Source organism: Cervus canadensis, chromosome 26 (assembly GCF_019320065.1).
Source record: "Cervus canadensis isolate Bull #8, Minnesota chromosome 26, ASM1932006v1, whole genome shotgun sequence".
Taxonomy (NCBI): Eukaryota; Metazoa; Chordata; class Mammalia; order Artiodactyla; family Cervidae; genus Cervus; species Cervus canadensis.
In genome coordinates this window covers 49,389,246-49,408,408 of record NC_057411.1, presented here as the reverse complement: position 1 = coordinate 49,408,408, position 19,163 = coordinate 49,389,246, and the positions used below count along the sequence as shown (strand labels likewise).

Sequence of the window (19,163 nt, the reverse complement as noted above, 5' to 3'; positions counted from 1 at the left end):
AAAAGGAGATGGTAGCTGTCGGTTTCTGGCTGCAGGTTATGACACCCCCAGCTTAAAGGATGGTGGGCTTGTTTCCATCGCTGCCGATGCTTCTGTGTTTACGACACCCGCCTGGAACTTCCTGAAGCCTCTCCAATTTGCTCCCTTGGGAGGTGATTTCACAGTGTGCAACCAGTCGCTGCAGAAATAGAACATTTCTGCTGAGTGAAAGACCAATACCAGTGACTCCACAAGAATAAACCCATCAGGGACGTCCTAGTCACCACAGCTAACACCTGCATGGTAGCATCCTGGGGATGAGCGGGCTTGCTCTAGACGGATGCTCCACAAAAAGGAGTGGGATGGTGTGCCGCCGCACGCGTGCTACTCTGGTGTAAAGATAAACCGACCGGGAGTCAGGCCAAGGGAGAGATGGAGGAGGAGGAGGGGAGCAGGGCGAAGGGAAGGTGCGTCCACGGACACGTGTGCCGGGGGGTCTCACGCAATTCTCAGAAGCACGGCAATTCCACCCGGCGTTCAGTGGCAGGTTGGACACACGATTGAAACTCAGCATCCTTTTCTCCCTTGCCGTAGGGTACCTGGTCATGCCGCAGAGGCTGCAAAGCTGAAATCCAGCGTTGCTCAGACTCCCTCGTAGCTAGAATTCTGGGTCAGACAGATGTAGTCGTGCGAGGTTTGGAAGGCCAAAGTGCCATGGAATCAGTTCCCTGCAGCCTTGGCCATCCATTTATTGAAACTGATGTACAACGTCATGTTCGTGTCAGGGGTACAATGCAGTAATTTATATATATATATATGATTTGTTTATAAATAATGTATATAATTTTTTATAACATTCTCTTTCCCTTCTCCAGGGGATCTTCCCAACCCAGGGAATTGAACCCAAGTCTCTTGCATTGCAGGCAGATTTGTTACCAGCTGAGCCACCAGGGAAGCCCAATGTATATAATAATATATAATAAATAATATATATATGATATGTATATATATATGTTCTTTACTTTTCAGGTTCTTTTCCTTATAAGTTATTACAAAACGCTGAGTATAGTTCCCTGTACTATACAGTAGTTAGTATAGTTAGAAACTATACAGTTGTTTCTTCTTGTTTATTTTATATATAGTAATGTATAGATGTTAGGCTTCCCAGGTGGCGCTAGTGGTAAAGAACCCACCTGCCAATGCAGGAAGCGTAAGAGACATGGGTTTGATCCCTGGGTAAGGAAGATCCCATGGAGATGGGCATGGCAACCCACTCCAGTATTCTTGCCTGGAGAACCCCATGGACAGAGGAGCCTGGTGGGCTACAGTCTATAGGGTCGCAAAGAGTTGGACACAACTGAAGCGACTCTGCATGCATGCATGCATGCAGTGTCTATATGTTGATCCCAACCTCCTAATTTATTCGTCCTCCTTCAGTAACCGTAAGTTTCTTTTCTATGTCTGTGGGTCTATTTCTGCTTTGTAAATAGGTTTATTCGTATCTTTATTTTTAGATTCCACATATAAGTACTGTCACATGGTATTTGTCTTTGTCTGGCTTACTTCGTATGATAATCTCTAGATCCATCCATGTTTTTGCAAATGGCATTATGTCATTCTCTTTTATTGCTGAGTAATATTCTACTGTACACATAGACCACCTCTCCTCCATCCATTCCTCTGTTGATGGACATTTAGGTCATTTCTGTGTCCTGGCTACTGTAAACAGTCCTGCACTGGGGTGCATGTGTCTTTTCAAATTATGGTCTTCTCTGGATATATGCCCAGGGAGTAGGATTGCTGGATCACGTGGTAACTCTGTTTTGCTGGCCAACCAGGTCATGGGGACATGCTTGGCATCCAGCCTCCAGTTCTGGGGGCTGGAGGGGCAGTTGTGGTGGAGGCAGCCGTAGGACCAATCACTGGCTTTGTGGACGTTCCCAGGCAGTGTGAGCTGCAGCAGTGATGATTTCAGATGCCTCGACCCCAGCTTCAGCTGCGTGTTCTTGACCTTGGTGACCCCAGCAGAGCTCCTGGTCCTCCACCTTCCCCTGCTGGTCCAGATCCTCAGGCTTCTGGGAGAATCCTCAGAAGTCTGGTCTGAAGCCCCCCTTCCAGCCCCCTGGCAGTTTAGAGAGGACCCAATTGTCCCAAATCCTAAATCCTTTTTCTTAAAATATCCAGAGGGAGGTCCCTTTTCTGCTTGAGCCCAGTCAGACACAAAGGTCGGAGCAAAAACGAACACACTCTGAGCTGTAAGATTCTCACTGCTCAAAGCTGTTCTCCTGACCACAGAGCCCCCTCATCCCTTCCTAGGAGAGCTCTTGTCTGCCCCACCACCAACCCCTGGAGGATTATTGGGGTTCATTTTTCTTTCTTTTCTTGTGTGATCATCTTTGCTGCTCGGAAGTTCTTTTAAAAAGTAAACTTACATCCTGACTTATTCTCTAAGCCCCTGTTCAACATCCCTCCTCCAGGCAAGCTTCCCTGATTGACAACCAAGGTGTCTTTTCTCCTCTACCAAGTTGTCCATCCAGAAGGAGACCAGTCCTGGGTATTCATCGGAAGGACTGATGCTGAAGCTGAAACTCCAATACTCTGGCCACCTCATGCGAAGAGCTGACTCACTGGAAAAGACCCTGATGCTGGGAAAGATTGAAGGCGGGAGGAGAAGGGGACGACAGAGGATGAGATGGTTGGATGGCATCACCGACTCAATGGACATGAGTCTGAGTAAACTCTGGGAGTTGGTGATGGACAGGGAGGCCTGGCGTGCTGTAGTCCATGGGGTCGCAAAGAGGCGGACACGACTGAGCAACTGAACTGAAGTTTCTGGAAGGCAGTCTCATGCTCAGACCAATTTCTCACAGTGCTGGGTAGCGAAGAGGTTCTTGTCAGGAAGCAGAATAAAACATACAAGTGGGTCTATCGATGTTTTAGAGGTTAAGTGCCCAGGGCTCTGTCTGCGAGTGGGTCTGAGGTTTGAGCGGAAGGAAGCAGACTGGTCAGTGTCAGAGCAGGGGTCCCTAGCGAGCTGACATGGGGGACAGACTGTCCAGCTCTGATATCCTTTGGATCCCAGGAGCCTAATGCAATTTGCTGAGCCTTGAAAGAAAAACCACTGCCTTTGGGTCTCACCCAGGGAGCCTGTCCAGGATCCAAATAGGGTAAGTGACACAGTAAAGAGGGGAACTAGAAGTAGGGAGTTAGGACAGTCTGAGCAGGGAAGATGGTCTGTCTGCTAGAGGAGGGGGCAGGCATCTGAGTGGGGAGGGACGCGGAGAGAGCAGAGGAAGGCATTTGGTTTTGTAGAAATCTGTGGGTCCCTGTGAACCGGATATTGATGTCCAGCCTGCAGACCTTGGATTTTGACACACGACTTGCTTTGCCCATGGGTAGGGATGTGATGTTTTCCAGGTATAAGCAGACACGTGAAGGTCCTCCTGCAGTTTCCTCTGCCCCTCTGTCATGAGACTACCACGTCCGCAAGTAACTAATGGTTCCAGAACTAGAGACCTGAACCCTGCCCAGGAGCCATGACTAGCCAGTCCCAGCCCACCAGGACCCCCGCTGACTCACAGACCCGGAAATGAGAAGGAATGCTTGCTGCGGGAGCCGTGGGGCTCTGGGGCTGTGTGCTACTCAGCACTGGAGCAGCAGACACCTGCCTGACACACCAGGTCTGTGGGCATCAAAATCAACGTTGTCCGCTCACGCCACCCTGCTTCTGGGGAGTCAGCTAGCTTCCTAAACCATGAAGCCTAAGAAGCCGAAAGCCCTGCTCTCACTGTTTGATGTCCTCAAATTCCTCATTCCCTTTACAACCACAACGAAGCCTGTCTTCTCCCCTTTTTTCTTTCCTGATAGTCACGGAGAAGAACCAAAGAAAATAACTGAGATTTCAGCTCCATTAATTTTTCAGGGCACCATAAATTAAAGAGCAATTGCAATGCAGTGGATTTCTGCGGGAAAATAAGTCTCTGTGATTGTGCTTTAGTCTAATTACACGGAAAGCTAAGTAGCGCTATTAATACCCCAAAGCACATGCTGTCCCAAAGGAAAGTACCCAGAGCAGAGGCAGCCCGCCAGGCCAGGGAATTTCAGGGACGTCCTGAACTTCAGTCAGTCAGCGGGGACCAGGTCTTGGCAGGAGACTTGCTTTGGCCAGTGGCGTGTGAGTGGGTGTGACATGCGCCAGGTCAAAGCAGGCACACTAAATTGGGGACCAGCAAGGAGGCCGGGTCCTGTAGATAGCTATGGCTCAGGCCAGACAGGAAGCTTCATTTGGAGGTCCCTGACCATGGTGGTCCCTACTGGTACAAATTCATTCATTCATTCCTCCAGCTGCCATCGATGCATCTACATCATCCATCCACCCCCATGTATCCATCCTTCCATCCACCCACCATCCATCCACCACTATGCATCATCCTTCCATCAATCCACCCATCCATCCACCCATCCACTCATCCATTCACCTATCCATCCTTCCATCCATCTTACCCACCATCCGTAATTCATCCACCGCTATGCATCCATCCTCCCATCCACCTATCCATTCACCCATCCATCCATTCACTCACCCACCATCCATCTATCCCTATGCATCTATGCTTCCATCCATACATCTATCCATCCACCTTCCATCTACCCACCCACCCACCCATCCATCCACCCACCCACCCACCCATCCACCATTCATCTACCCCTATGCATCCATCCTTCCATCCATCCACCTATCCATCCACCTGCCATCTACCCACACACCCATCCATCTATCCACTCATCCACTCATCCACCCATCCATCCATTCTTCCATTCACCCACCCATCCATTCATCCACCCCTCCATCATCCTTCCTTCCATCCCTCATTCAATATTTCCAGCCAGGAACTTGAGATAAAATTGTGGGGGAAAAAAAAAAAAGCCAGGCATAGTCCCACCCTCAAAGAGCTTACCCCAAGGGTGTGTGTAAGGTACAGACAATAATCAAATATGCACGAATGCAGACAATGCATGAATATATAATCGTGCATTGTGACCCGTCCTGGGAAAGAGAGTCACTGGAATCTGGAAGAGTGTGGAATGGTGAATCCCAGGCAGGTGTGGGGGCACCCAAGGAAGCTTCTGATCCAGATAGCTTCTGTCTGCTCCAGACTCAGTTTCTGCCTTTTCCACCCTCTTCCAACCCTGGGAGCTGCCCTGTGTAGGCGGCATCCACAGGCCCCTTCTCCCTGGCTTCTGGTGGGATTCAGATCACGGGAAACAGGACAGGAGGAGAGAGACGGGAACCATGACTCCTGTTCTCCGACTGCCCAACCACAGAATTTCTCAGGGATGAGTGACTCTCCCCAGGGCCAGCCTCCTCCTCACCCCTTTTGTTATGACAGGGCTCCAAGCCTCCTATCAGGCAGGGTGGGTGGCTGACAAGGTCCCCCTCAAAATATCTGCGTCATAATCCCTGGTACTTGTGAAAGGGACCTGATGGACTGAAAAAGGACTTCGTGGTCAATTCAGTGAAGATGCTTAGATGGGAAGCTTGGTCTGGATGCTTAGATGGGATGCTTAGGGAACTTACACACACACACACACACACACACACACACACGCACACACACACATGGCAACATGAAGATGGAGCAGGAAGAGTTGAAGATGCTGCCTTTGAAGCTCGGCGTGACTCATCAGAAGCTGGTGGAGGCGAGGGAAAGACCCTCCGGAACCTCTGGGGGAGAGTCACCCCACAAATGCCCTGGCTTTGGCCTCATGAAACTGATTTGGGGCCTTTGGCCACTACACCTCTGTTGTTTAAGCTGCCAAGTTTGTGATCATTCCTTACGGTGTCTGCAGGAACCTGACCCAGACCTTTCCTCCAGGCAGGCGGCCCCTTCTCCAGGGGCCCTCAGTCCACCCGCTCCCAGCTCCGGGGTCTCCTACCGCACCCACGCTGGCCCTGGAGAAAGCCCCTCACAGCGCACTCCTCAATCACCCGTGAACTCCTGAGGCCCTGCTGGACTGCCCTCAGAGGAGAGGATGCTGGCTTGGGGTTGGAAGGATGATTCCCTCTCCTGGTGAAGGTGGAAGACGCTTCCAAGTGGAGGGAAGGGCCTGGGGTGGGAGGGTGTGTGGAATGTTCTGGAAGTGGAGGGAGGCCCCACGGCTGGAGTGTGCTGGGGGGCAGAGTGGAGGGGCCTCATAATTATCCACCGTCCTTCGGCTGTTTCGTGAGCCTGTTGTACCTCACCTCCACCCACTGGCTCTCACTTGAACCCATGAGCTCCCCAGGGTCACCTGACCACTCAGCCCTGGGCGGGAGCAGGGGGTGATGGGGTCCCCGACCCCAGCCCCGGGGAGCCCTGCTGCCTCCCAGGGCTCCGGGGCCCCAGGTGATGGGAGGTTCCAGTCCTCGTGGACGCCCGGCGGCTCACCTTGCCCTCCTTGGTGTAGGCCAGCACCTTGTCCTCCTCCCGGGGGTGGAAGAGGAGCGTCTCCACGGAGAAGGGGACGAGCTGCTTCTGGAAGGTGGCACCCTCGTCCGCGCTGAGGAACAGGCTCTGGTCCCGGTCGCTGAGCGAGGAGCTCACCAGGATGATCTGAAAGACATGGGTCAGGAGATGCGTCTACACTCTGAGGGGCTGCTGCCTGCAGCGGGCTCCCTGCAGCCCCCAGGGGCAACCCGCCCAGCCGACACCTGACGCCAGACTTCCCGCCTGCAGAGCCCGGACAGCCGATTCCTGCCCTGTTTGTGGAACTCTGTTATGGCCGCCCCAGGCCACTGACTTGTCCAGTGAGAGCTCTGCAAGGGCCGGGGCAGGGGGTGGGGAGTGCCAGGAGGAGGCTTATTGTGAAGAGCGCCCAGAGCAGGGGCCATGTGGGAGGCTGCCTCGTCCTGGCTGGAGGCTTCGGGGTGGAGTCGGAGCCTACCCTCCGTATTCTCTCCCTGCCCTCAAGCCCAGCATCGGATCGCTGGAGATGCCGGGAGATGCATACGTCTGAGAGTGGCCCCGACTCCACTCCGACGTGAAATTGATGGCAAGGTGCCCCTGAGAGGAAGAGGGACAGCCCCACCATGCGCACCCCCAGCCCCCCAGCCCCCGAGGTCCCTTCACATTTGCCTTCCGTCCAGGTTCCTCTTCTCACAGGTACAAGCCCTGCTGGGCTGTGTGTGAGCAGTGTCCCCCGTGTCACAGAAAGGTCAGGAAAGGGCGGCCAAGGGTCAGAACAGGGCAGCCCTGGGGCCACTCAGCAGAATGACAGGGCCCCGCGGAGGGACACACGCGTGCTCCTGGTGCCAGAGATGGTTGATCAGCCAATGGGCTGAGTCAGCGCCAGGAGCACCCGGGAACATGGGGTGCAGGGGCTGGGAGCCACCTGGTCCTGCCCTCCCCCCCCACCCCCGCCCCCCGCCCCCAGCACTGTGGTCCCGCCTCCTGCTTCATCAGAAGATCCGTTCCCCACACGGAAGCCGGGGGAATCTCCTACATACGGACCTTGAAGAACCTTAACGGTTCTTCACAGCCCCAGGAGGTGCCCACCCCCGTATGGGGGTCCTAGAACCCTCCCAGACCGCCTCCCTCCCAGCCTCATGTGTGGCCTGGCCTTGCCTGGTGTGGTCCACACCCCTGCCCCTGCCCCTTTCCACCTCGGCGCACACCCTGGGATGGCCTTCCTCCCCAGGCTGGTTGGAGCTCCTGCTGCAATGCTGCTGGGGACCCAGGACTTGTCCACAACACACTCACCCCATTTCATGGAAGAGGCCTCCTGCACGGGGACTGGGGCCCTGTCGGGTCAGGGGGACATCTGTGGAGGTCACTACTGACGCCCTCCCCTCCCCTCCCCACCCCCGCAGGGCCTGGGCATTCCACCCGTAGGATGAATGAGGGAGTGAACGAATGAGGGAGTGAATGAATGAGGGAATGAATGAATGAATGAGGGAATGGATGAATGAATGAGGGAATGATGAATGAACTATGTGTCGGTGGAGCAGGGGGCTGGGGACACACACCCAGCTCAGATTCCATGTCTGTGTGACCAGTACCCTCTGTGCCTCAGTCTCCTTGTCTGTAAAACGGTGAATGACAGGGTGCCCACCATGAGGTCTAATACGAACGCAACCAGCCGGTCTGTATTACGATTCCGCGTGGTGACTGTCACCGTGTTGCTGTCACCTCTGCTCAGCAGGTGGGGAGACTGAGGGCAGGCAAGCTGCTGGGGTCACAGAGCCGTGCTGGATGGGGCCAGGGTCAGTGGCGATTCCACACAGCCCGGGGTTTTAGCTGGGCGGGAGCTGGCAGCCTGGGTGGGACTAGCGTGGACCAAGATGAGCTCAGCTTTTCTGGGAGGGCAAAGGACGATGAGTTGCCCCGGGAATGACTTTCCCAAACCCCGACATGCCTCTGGAAGACACCTAAGCCCATGGCGCATAAATCAGTGAGCTGCACAAAACTCCTGTTTCTTGTCAACAAGGGATGTATCAGTATGTTCTTTCTTTCCAAGGAAACCTCACTGAGCTCCTGAGTGAGGTCATTCACCTCCTTCAGCACAAAGGCTTCTGTGCCACCAGCAAACGGAGGGTCACGGAGCCTGATTCCTTGGTGACTCTGATCCCTGAAAGGTGGACACATGTGCTCAGAGATGCCCTTCATGGTGTGGTTTACATGCAAGAAAAATAGGAGCGGGTGGCGGAGATGTTAAAGGGAGTCAGAGAGTGTGTACCGATGTTTCCATGGTGTTTAGTGACAAGAGAACTAATGCACTCACAAAAAAAAGCAGGACATCATAAGCAAGTTCAGTTTCTGTACATTTCCCATGGACAAAATTGTAAGGAAGTATATAATAGTTTTGTCATGGTAGGTGCAGAAAAGTAAGTGTAATTTTGTCAGTGGAAAATACACAGAAAGAAGGGTGGAAGGATCATTACTCAGCCATAACAAGAATGAAACTTGCCATTTGCGACAACACGGATAGACCTGGAGGGCATTGTGCTAAGTGCAGTAAGTCAGACAGAGAAAACAAATACTGGGGGATCTCACTCATATGTGGAATCAAAAAGAAAAAGGAAAAAAAAAAACAAAAAAAAAACCAAGCTCATAGAAACAGAGAAGAGACAGGTGGTCGAAGAGGTGATTGGGGATGGGCAAAATGGGTGGGTGGGGTCGAAAGGTACAAACGTCCGGTTATAAGATGAAGAAGCCCTGGGATAGACTGTGCAGCATGCTGAGAATAACCAACAAAACTCTACTGCACATTTGAAAGTTGCTAAGAGAGTAGATCTTAAAAGCTTCGTCACACAAAAGAATTCTGTAACTATGATGTATGGTGACCAACCTCACCTAGAATTGTTGTGGTTATCATTTCACAATGCAAACAAATATTATTATGTTGCACACCTGAAACTAATATTACTTGTCAGTTACAACTCTGTTTTTAAAAAAGAGAAAGCAAAGAAACACAGGGGCTTATTAATAGTGGTTGGTTTTAAGCAGGGGGTTGGGATTTTGTCTTAGTTTGAAGTAGACCTTTTAGTTTAGAAAAGTTTGATTTTTTTGAAGACTTTTTTGATGTGCACCATTTTTACAGTCTGTGTTGAATCTGTTACAACGTTGCTTCTGTTTTAGGCATGTGGGATCATCTTAGCTCCCCAACCAGGGATTGAACCTGCACCCCCTACACTGGAAGGCAAAGTCTTAACCACTGGACAGCCAGGGAAGTCCCAAACAGTTTTAGATGGATGGAAAAGTTGCAAAGATAGTACGGCATGTTCCCGTACAAAGCATACCCTGCTTCCTCTACCATTAACAGCCGACATCAACATTATACATTTGTCACAATAAGGACCCAACATCGGCACATTGGTGGTATCTAAACCACACACTACATGTCACCCGTTTTCCCACTGATGTCTTTCTCTGTCCCTGTGCCAGGCTCCCGCGTGACACTTAGCTGTCACTTCTCCTTGGGCTCCTCTAGGCTGCGACATTTTCTCAGACTTCCCTTATTGTGGATGACCTTGGCAGTTTTGAGGAGGACTGGCCGGATATTTTGTAGTTGTGTCTCTGTTTGGGTTTGTCTGCTGTTTTTCTCATGCTGATACTGGGGTTCTGGGTTTGAGGGAAAGAGCCAGGAGGTGGGGGAGGTCCTATGTCCCTTGATCACAGGGATAGGGACTGAACTCCTTTTGCTCCCTCCAGCATCCAGCACATGCCTGACCCCGAGCTGTGGGTCAATCCAGGCCTGCGGGATACTTAAAGGAAAGCACACATGCGTGCTTGAATGAGCAATTCTGGCTCACTCTGTGACTCCTCGGGGAACTGTTTGCTTGCTCTTCTTCTCTGGGCAGAAAACATCCCTGGGGATGCTTAAGTAGCCTGGGGAGCAGAAATCATATATAATCTCATTCACTTATTCCTGTTCACCACTCAAAATTTCACACATCAGTGAAGGTTCATTCATTCATTCATTCCTCCATGGTTAAAAGCCTCAGGGTCAAGCAAGGATTTACGTTGCCCAGGGTTTACGGGAGCAGAGCAGGGGATGTCAGATCCAAGTGCAGAACAAAAGGAGGGCTTCGGGAAGAGGTGACGTCCAGATGAGCTTTGAAGAATAAACAAAAATTTGATCCAGACCTGGGGAAGGGGGTCCTCAGGCAGAGAGGCCAGCAGGACTGAAGACAAGCAGATGGGGGCCCTGCTGAGACCGTTCACATCCCCCCAAGCTCTGCATAGTATTCCCTCTGGCTGGAATGCACAGCAGGACCAAGACCCCCCTGACCTCACCCCCGGCAAAGAAGAATCAGATTTCCAGATTTTTTAAATGTCACAAAATCCATGTGTGACAAAATGAAAATTTTTGAAATTTTCTGAGTCCTGAATTCTGGGCAACTTCAACAAAGCTGAATGTTTCTCATTTATTTTTGGTGTCCCTGCTTTGTGGGTGCCCCAGCATGAGTTTAGCCTGCTTTTATGATGGGACATCCTCCTTCTTTTCCACTGCTTCTCCAATACCTCTTCATCTGGCACAGCTAATTTTGAAGGTCACCTCCTCCAGGAAGACCTCCATGATACACATCCTCCAACAGAGTTCTCCTCATCCCTCATCTGCTCCTTCCGCAGCATCTCATGCATTCATGTGCTCCAGTTTAACATTCCTGGGGTTCTGTCTGTGAGTCTGCATTTCCCTCCAGGTGGGGAGGCTGTGCAGCCTGGCAGGACCCAGTCCTCATCCTTGCCCTTCAGCCTAGAGCATGGGTGTTGGTATTCCCATGCAGAATGAGGTCCCTGGGCACAGGGTCGCCTCTCCATGACAGCCCTTAGTTACAGCTAAAGCCCTGTTCATGGTGTCACCCAGTCGGAAGGAAAAGGAACCTGAGGAAGTGATTCTGGCCAGGGGCCCAGCAATCTGGATCGTGGGCTATTTTTGGCCTCAGAATGGGACAAGCCAGGAAAGATGGGGGGAGAAGAAAGTGCTGACAAGGAAAGAATTATTGGAGCAAAGAAAACAAATCAATTAGCATCGTGCAGAGAGGAGGCTGGCAGATTGTTCCTCCAAACTGGGAACCAGACTACTTTCAATGGTGTATTTTCACTGCTTACTATTCCGGGAAAACATATGGTACCCGAGTGAGGTTCTGGGGGCCCACAAGGCTGGATGCCTCAAAATCAGAGGCAACTCAGTTAAAGGGAAATATCTGATAGATTCACTGGACTGACGTCCCATGTGAAGCCTGAGTCTCAGGGTCTAATTTTCCAGGCCACGTACACGGTGCAAACATGGAGCTCCTGGTTCAAAGAGAATCAGGAATGTCAAGATGGGGCCAGTAGACCATCAGCCCAAGCATGGATTCTCGTGTGACGGCCTGAGTCACACACCCACAGGGTGGACTCTTCCCAAAGCCATTCGGTTAATAAGCTCCGGGACCGCTGGGAGCAGCATCCTTGGAGACTGTCAGACTCCTGGTGCCTTGGCCCCACCGGGACCTGCATTTTCTCACGGCCCCTGGTGAGTCCCAAGCGCCCTCCCTTGGGTGGGGGTGGGGTGCTGCCTTAGGCCGCAGCTCCTGCTTGTCTCAGCCCTGTGCCCACTCCAAGCACTCTGGTGGACTCGGCCTCTGCTTCCCATCAAGAGACAAGGAAATAACCTGGCGCACTGCAGCCCCGTCCTCAGCCTCCTACTCCTCCCGGCCCTGATCTCAGCCACTCCATGCTGCCCCGCAGGACGGAGGTACCCACGACAACCCCGGAGCCCACGGAGGCCACGCCACTCATGGAACACGGAGGCCACAGCCGGGGCCTGCCAGCTCGGGGCCAGTGCAGGCTCCGGAGGCCTCACCCCTCCAGAGCTGGAGGTGAGGGGCTGGCCTCACCCCTCCTTTGCTCCTGCAAACTGTGCAACCTTGGGCAAATCACTTCACGTCTCTGAGCCTGTGTCCTCCTCTGTAAAATGAAGATAGGGGTTCCCACGGCAGAGGCGACTGGAAGAGATAAAGGAAACAAAGTCCATAACAGACTGAGATGACAGTGGGTTTATTCTCGTGGCATTTTATTCTAAAGAAGCTTGGTTCACCAAGCACCTCCTTGGGTCAAGGCCCTGGAGCTGAGGCAGCTCAAAGGCGGTGGTGAGAAGGACAGTTTAGGAAGCACATGGCTCCCTTCCAGCAGGAAACTCCAGGACAGACAAGGACAAAGGCAAACAAGCGGTCCCCAAGGTGACGAGCATGTTCTCTAAAGGGTGGGAGTTAGGCCAGGGCATATGCGTTTGACTGCCTCCCTAACTGTGTACCCTGAGCTGCCCTTGCCTCAGCCCAGGCCTGGCCTGGGGTTGAGGGCTTCCTGGAGGGGGTGTCACCTGAGCTGGGTCTTGAAGGATGAATAGGAGTTCACTAGGGGGAAGCAGTGATGGTGGAGCTCAGGGGAACTACACATCGATGCTGAGTGGAAATGACAGAACCCTTCTTTTGAAGAGAGTCACCTGCTTGGGGATTTGGTTTTCGATCACATTACTGACATGTGCTTTATTGGACATGCTCCACCCACACCAAAGTAGCCTGGACATCGGTGAGTCAGTCAACCAGATTTGCCCCTCTATGTAGGACTCGTGGTAGAAATAGGGGGGCGGTGGAGCCTGCAACCGGGCAGTGGGCACAGAGGAGGGCCAGCCCAGTGCAGGACACAAACAGAAGTCACTGTGACGTGGAGCGACAGGAGCTGCCATGAAGCTGGCGTGCAGCATGGGTGTGGGCAGAGAGAGGTCCCCCAGGCCTGCACCCTCTGTGCCTCCCCCACAGGCCCTGTCTGTGTTAAAGCAGATCGATTAGCTCTCTCAGCCAGGATGTTCTGGGTGGGAAGTCTGCAAAGTGACCTGGCCGCGGCCGCCTAAAAATGAACAACCCTTCTGTTATTTCCCTGCCACTCGCATCTGGTTGCAGAGCAGGGAGCTCTGGGGCGGTGCAGAGATGACCAGCGACCAGCAGGGGCAGGTGGGGGTGGTGCAAATTGCTGACTGCACTTAGTGTTCGCCGCATGCCTGCTAAGCTTAGGTGCGATCATCCCCATTTCTCAGATGGGGAAGCTGAGGCCAGAGAGGCCTCGTGGAAGATTGTACTGTCAGCCAGGTTTGCACCCAGCACTTCCCTGCATCATTCATCCGCACCACATCATGACCAGTGATGTGACTGCATCAGCTTGGAATGTGGAAACGACACTGGGGTCGTGTGGCAATGGTCTTGGGAGAGTCTAGACAGGTTCCCTTCCCCATCCACCACCACCGCCCCAAAGACTATTAGGCATGGCTTCCAGACATCTGCAGGTCCATCCTGAACTTGGGGAATTTCTGACCCCATAGACAGCAGAGGAAGGCAGGGACGGTGTGTGTGGGGGGCAGGCTTTCTGTCCATCTTCATCTCTGTTTTCCCGGTTCGGTCCAGCATCCTATTCTTTGAGGCCATTCACACATCCATTCAGCTGCGCGTCAGACCCCAAGCTGGGAGATGAATCTCACAGGAGCCTGGTCCCCAGGGAGCCCATAGCAGACAAGGGAAGTTGTTGAATGATGTGAGCTGCGCGCTGGGACAGGCGATCCCGAGAAGGGACTGGAATGGAGGCTGTCCGCAAAGTGTCCATGGAGGCGAGCTGCGTGCTCCCGGCACGGGCGGGTCAGCGTCGGCCAAGCGTGGAGGGGTCCTCCAGGAAGGGCAGAGTGTGCCAGGCGCCAAGGTGGGCCTCCCATGACCAGGTCAGGAAGTTTGCCTGAACCTGACACCCTGGACGCCCTTCTGGGACCCTTCGACACGGGCCTGCCCCTCCCTGCCTGCCCAGGTCGTGTCCACCCGGCTTCCTGCTCAGACCTGCCCTTCCTGAGTTACCCCTGCATGAACCACGTGTGGTCCCAGCCGCCAAGTCGCCTCCTCTGGTGCCCTGCTGGGCTTCCATTCCCCCATCTCCTCCAAAAGGTGGTGCCAACATCCCAGTCTGCCTTGCAGCCTAAACCCTAGCTCTCAAACCTCCAGTTAAAAAAGGAAAACAAACAGCACCCGGCAACTGGTTCTCACCTCCGCCGGAACTCCGGCTGGGTACGCCACAGATCTTGGGTGTCCCTTCAGACTCTTTATCAAGGAGAAGACTTGTTTTTCATCGTCTCTTTACCATGTGGAGCCCTCAGAGGCTCCCCTCTGCACCCCTGGGAATGGGGGTCCTCAGGAAATTACCTTCCTATTTAAAATCCAATCGCTCAGTGCATTCCTTGCCAGACAGATGCGCCCAGCTGGGGACACAGGAAACTGGGCTTTGACACCCGGAGAGGCAGACAGTGGAGACAAACAAATACAGCAGCATCCGCCCCTGGGTCTCAAATTAGAATCTGTGCAGAGCATCTTATAGACGCCGGTGTGAGTCATCATGAGCGAGAATAACTCTGCTACCCCGAGAGGAGAAGGCGCGGATGAATACCTCGCTGGGCCCTTCGGCACACACTCGGATTGCTGCCCAGGGTCTTAGCAGAAAGTCAGCCCACGTGACGGCTTTCCATCTGGGGGCGCCGGAGAAAGCAGAGCCTGGCGGAGATGCGGCTCTGCTCGGTAACCTTGGGCTCGACCCTCTCCTCACCTTGAACTCGGAAACAATCGTCTGTTCTGGGCTGAGGTCCTAAATTAGGCGCCACGTGTGAAACTGTGGCAGAAATAGAAGGGCTCTTCATGCCTTTTGTGCTTTCTTCAGCCAGAAAGTAGGAAGTGACGGGCAACCCGCTCCAGTATCCTTGCCTGGAGAATTCCATGGACAGAGGAGCCTGGCGGGCTATAGTCCACGGGGTCGCAAAGAGTCAAACAGGACGGAGCCACGCAGGCAAATCAGAGAGATCTGTTCTTGAAGAAGTCACAGATTATCGGAATTTACGCAAATTTAACTGTGCAGTGCTGTGTCCCTGCTTGAAAGCCTCAGGGCCTCTCCTGCCGGGGCTCCTGGGTCTGGCGATCACGACTCACTCCCGTGACCTCACCTGGCTGACTTTGCCCCTCCCCACCCGGCCCAGGTCCAGCCATCCAAACCACATCCACGTCCCCAGATGTCCGCTGCACCCTCACACTCCTTTTCCCTGGCAAACACTGGCTGTCTTCTCTCTGACCTCAGTGAGGAAGGGGGCCTGGAGAGGGCAGGCCAGAGGCTGACTAGGAGGACACGGGGGTTATCAGCTGAGATAAGCTGGTGGCCTGGGCTGGGGCAGATGTCATGTGACTGGAGGGGAGAGGGCGGGTGTCCGTGACATTTCAAGTCAGAGTTCAGCGGGTTTGGTGAAGGAAATAGATGGAGAAATAACGGACTACCTAACCTAAACCTGCCCTGGGGTAGGCCTTCGGAAGGTCCATGCTCAGACGTGTGACTGGGGGTCCTGGGAGTGGAGGACCCTCCCAAGGAGTGAGAAAACAAGTGGCCAGGGATGGGGACCAGAGAGACCCCCGCAGAGAGGAGCCTACGGGGAGAGCCCTTCCCCTGGGCCTTACGGCTGAGTGGGAGAGACAGGGAGTAAAACAAATGCAGGAATACGATGATTTCAGATAGTGAGACGTACCATGAGAAAAATAAAATCAGGTGACTAAATGACTATATGTATATACATGTGTCCATGGGTATATACACACATAAGCTTGTATGTATATATGACACATGGACATTCATACGTGTATGTATAAAGAGATACGTACACATGAAAAGGGGGTTCCCCAGTGGCACAGACAGTAAAGAATCTGCCTGCAACGTAGGAGACCCGGGTTTGATCCCTGAGTTGGGAAGATCCCCTGGAGGAGAGCTTGGCAACCCTCACCAGTATTCTTGCCTGGAGAATCCCACGGACAGAGGAGCCTGGTGGGCTGCAGTCCATGGGGTTGCACAGAGTCGGACGTGACTAAGGGACTGACACATATGAATGAATATCTATAAAAAGATGAGTGAAACAGTCCAGAAGGATAAAAGCGCTGTTTCCGGCTCATGAGACTGTGGGTATGAAGTTTCTTCTGTCTCACTCTGTTTCTACTTCCATTCTTACTACGTCATGTTTACCTAAGATGGGAGAGGTACTCAGTACATATTTGTGGGATCAACAGACACATTTTCATAAATTAATATTTTAAGATGAAAATGTGCTAAATGTGCAATCAGAAAAGAACAATATATACTTTTCAAGAAGAAGAATTTGCTTGTGGGCAAAGGCCTAAGAATGTATATTCAGTTCTCTATTGAGTAAATAAGATAGAAAGATAATTTTTTTAAATGAAGGTTTACTTCTAGAAAATCCATAAACAGTTATTAATATGTTAAATTCAACTGTATTTCCTTCTCTCTACTCAGTATCCAACCATCCATCCATCCATCTATCCATCTACCATCCATCCATCCATCATGCATGCATGCATCCATCCATCTATCCATCCATCCACCTAGCCATTCCTTCAATCTTCCTTCCTTCCCTCCCTCCCTCTCTTTCTGCCTCCTTCCCTCTTCCAATTCACTGTTCATCCTCCACCTATTGACCCACTAACAGTGGCTTTGGGGAGTGGCTGCAGGAGCAGACGGGAAGGGAGTGCCGCACACTTAGAGCCCCGTGCACTGTTTAGTCGCCGGCTGTAACCATCATCACGCAGCCCAACCCTCGACCCACCCTTCTTGACATGGGCACCAGTGGCTCGTGCCTCCCAGTCTTGTCTCTGCATAAAGTTGAACCCCATCAGGTAGGCGTGGGAAAGCAAAAGGGAGATAACGTTTACTGAACATGTACTCTGCACCGACCCGGCTCCCCTGGTAGCTCAGCTGGTAAAGAATCTGCCTGCAATGCAGGAGATCCCGGTTTGACTCCTGGGTCAGGAAGATCCCCTGGAGAAGGGATAGGCTTATCCACTCCAGTATTCTTGGGCTTTCCTGGTGGCTCAGCTGGTAAAGAGTCTGCCTGCAATGCGGGAGACCTGGGTTCGATCCCTAGGGTTGGGAAGATCCCCCGGAGGAGGGAATGGCTACTCACTCCAGTATTCTGGCCTGGAGAATTCCATGGACCGTGTGGTCCATGGGGTCACAAAGAGTCAGACACAACTGAGCGACTTTCCCTTTCCTTTGCTCTGGGCCCTGCACTAGGCACCAGCCTTTCATCACCTTATTTTCACAACAACCACAAGGTGGGGAGGGTTTTTGTTTCTATTTTAAAGACAGAAACAGGAGCTCAGAGGGGTGAAATGAGCCCCTCCAGCCCACACCGTCTGTGTGCCTCTGCCCTGGCACAGAGCCGACTCTGGTGCTGAGAACTTGTCCTGCTTCTGTGTCGAGATCGACAAGCTTCCAGCACAATTTAGTAAAGCATCCGCTCAAACACAATTATAGAATTGATTGTCAGGAAAGGATTGGTTCAGTTTTAATTACCAGCCTGACAATCACTGAAATGCCAAGAAACATCCCCAAGAACATCTGTAAATTGAACGGAGAGGCAGACCTTTTTCCCTTTGGCTGGACGCTGACTTGGAAGATCTCGTGTCTGGTCGATAGTAACCAGATAAGGTGAACCTATCACAGGACCTATAAAAACAACTCGTTGCCAATATCTTTGAGCCACAGCTTATATATACAATCTTGTCTGTAGCATTTGGGAAATATGAAGCCCCCATCTCCCCCATAATTATTGATGATCTGAGTTCTCTAAAGGGGCTGACGCTGAGGCTCTGGAGTGAGTAGGGTGTAATTGTTCTGTTTGGCTGTCTGAGGATGTTTTGCAGACAAAGCTAAAAAGCCTGCTTGCTGGGCAGAGGGTGGCGGACGGTTAATTCTCTGGAGTGACTGTGTTTGGGAAAATTGTCTTTTATCAGGACAGTTGTATTAACAATGCATGGTTAGATCTGTGAACAATTTGCTCATTCATCTGCCCCTAACTGAACAGCAGAATGCGAGGGAATGATCTCTGTACCTTCTCGGGGTACGTTTTCCACGCTGGCTTGGGCAGCGTGGTACAGCGGGGTACGGATGATAGCATTTGACTGTGGAGTGACTATGGAATCTCCAAAGGCTCTCTCTTCCAGTATTTGTGATTAGAGACCAAGATTATTACTGTCATGCTTGTTGGGCAAAGCACGGCCAAGGCCAATGTCCATCAGTGCAGGGACTATTGATGTTCTCTGCTTGTAGAAGCCAGTAAGGACAGAGCAGAAAGCAGCAGTGTTGCAGCTTCCTCGTATCTGTGGGAGGAAATTGACTCTACCAGGGGAGCCTCAGCCAGTGGCCTGTAGCAGAAATCACCTGGATAGTCGTCTTCCTGAATAAGACACTTCTGCCTCATGTGGAGTGAATGACAGCATCAGTAACAATCCTCAGTCAGTTCAGTCACTCAGTCGTGTCCGACTCTTTGTGACCCCATGGACTGCAGCATGCAGGCCTCCCTGTCCATCACCAGCTCCTGGAGTTTACTCAAACTCATGTCCATCAAGTTGGTGATGCCATCCAACCATGTCATCCTCTGTCGTCCCCTTCTCCTCCTGCCCTCAATCTTGCCCAGCATCAGGGTCTTTTCCAATGAGTCAGCTCTTCGAATTAGGTGGCCAAAGTACTGGAGTTTCAGCTTTAGCATCAGTCCTTCCAATGAACACCCAGGACTGATCTCCTTTAGGATGGACTGGTTGGATCTCCTTGCAGTCCAAGGGACTCTCAAGAGTCTTCTCCAAC

The 19,163-nt window shown here is 52.3% G+C and overlaps 1 protein-coding gene across 1 annotated transcript in view; it reads right to left on the bottom strand.

The window, feature by feature from the left end:
• Positions 1 to 19,163, bottom strand: part of SORCS2 (sortilin related VPS10 domain containing receptor 2) — a 488,906-nt gene that overhangs the window by 81,029 nt on the left and 388,714 nt on the right. The window contains exon 4 of the mRNA XM_043447910.1: positions 6,408 to 6,572. Coding sequence (XP_043303845.1) covers positions 6,408 to 6,572 — 165 coding nt within the window. The remainder of the gene's footprint in view (positions 1 to 6,407; positions 6,573 to 19,163) is intronic.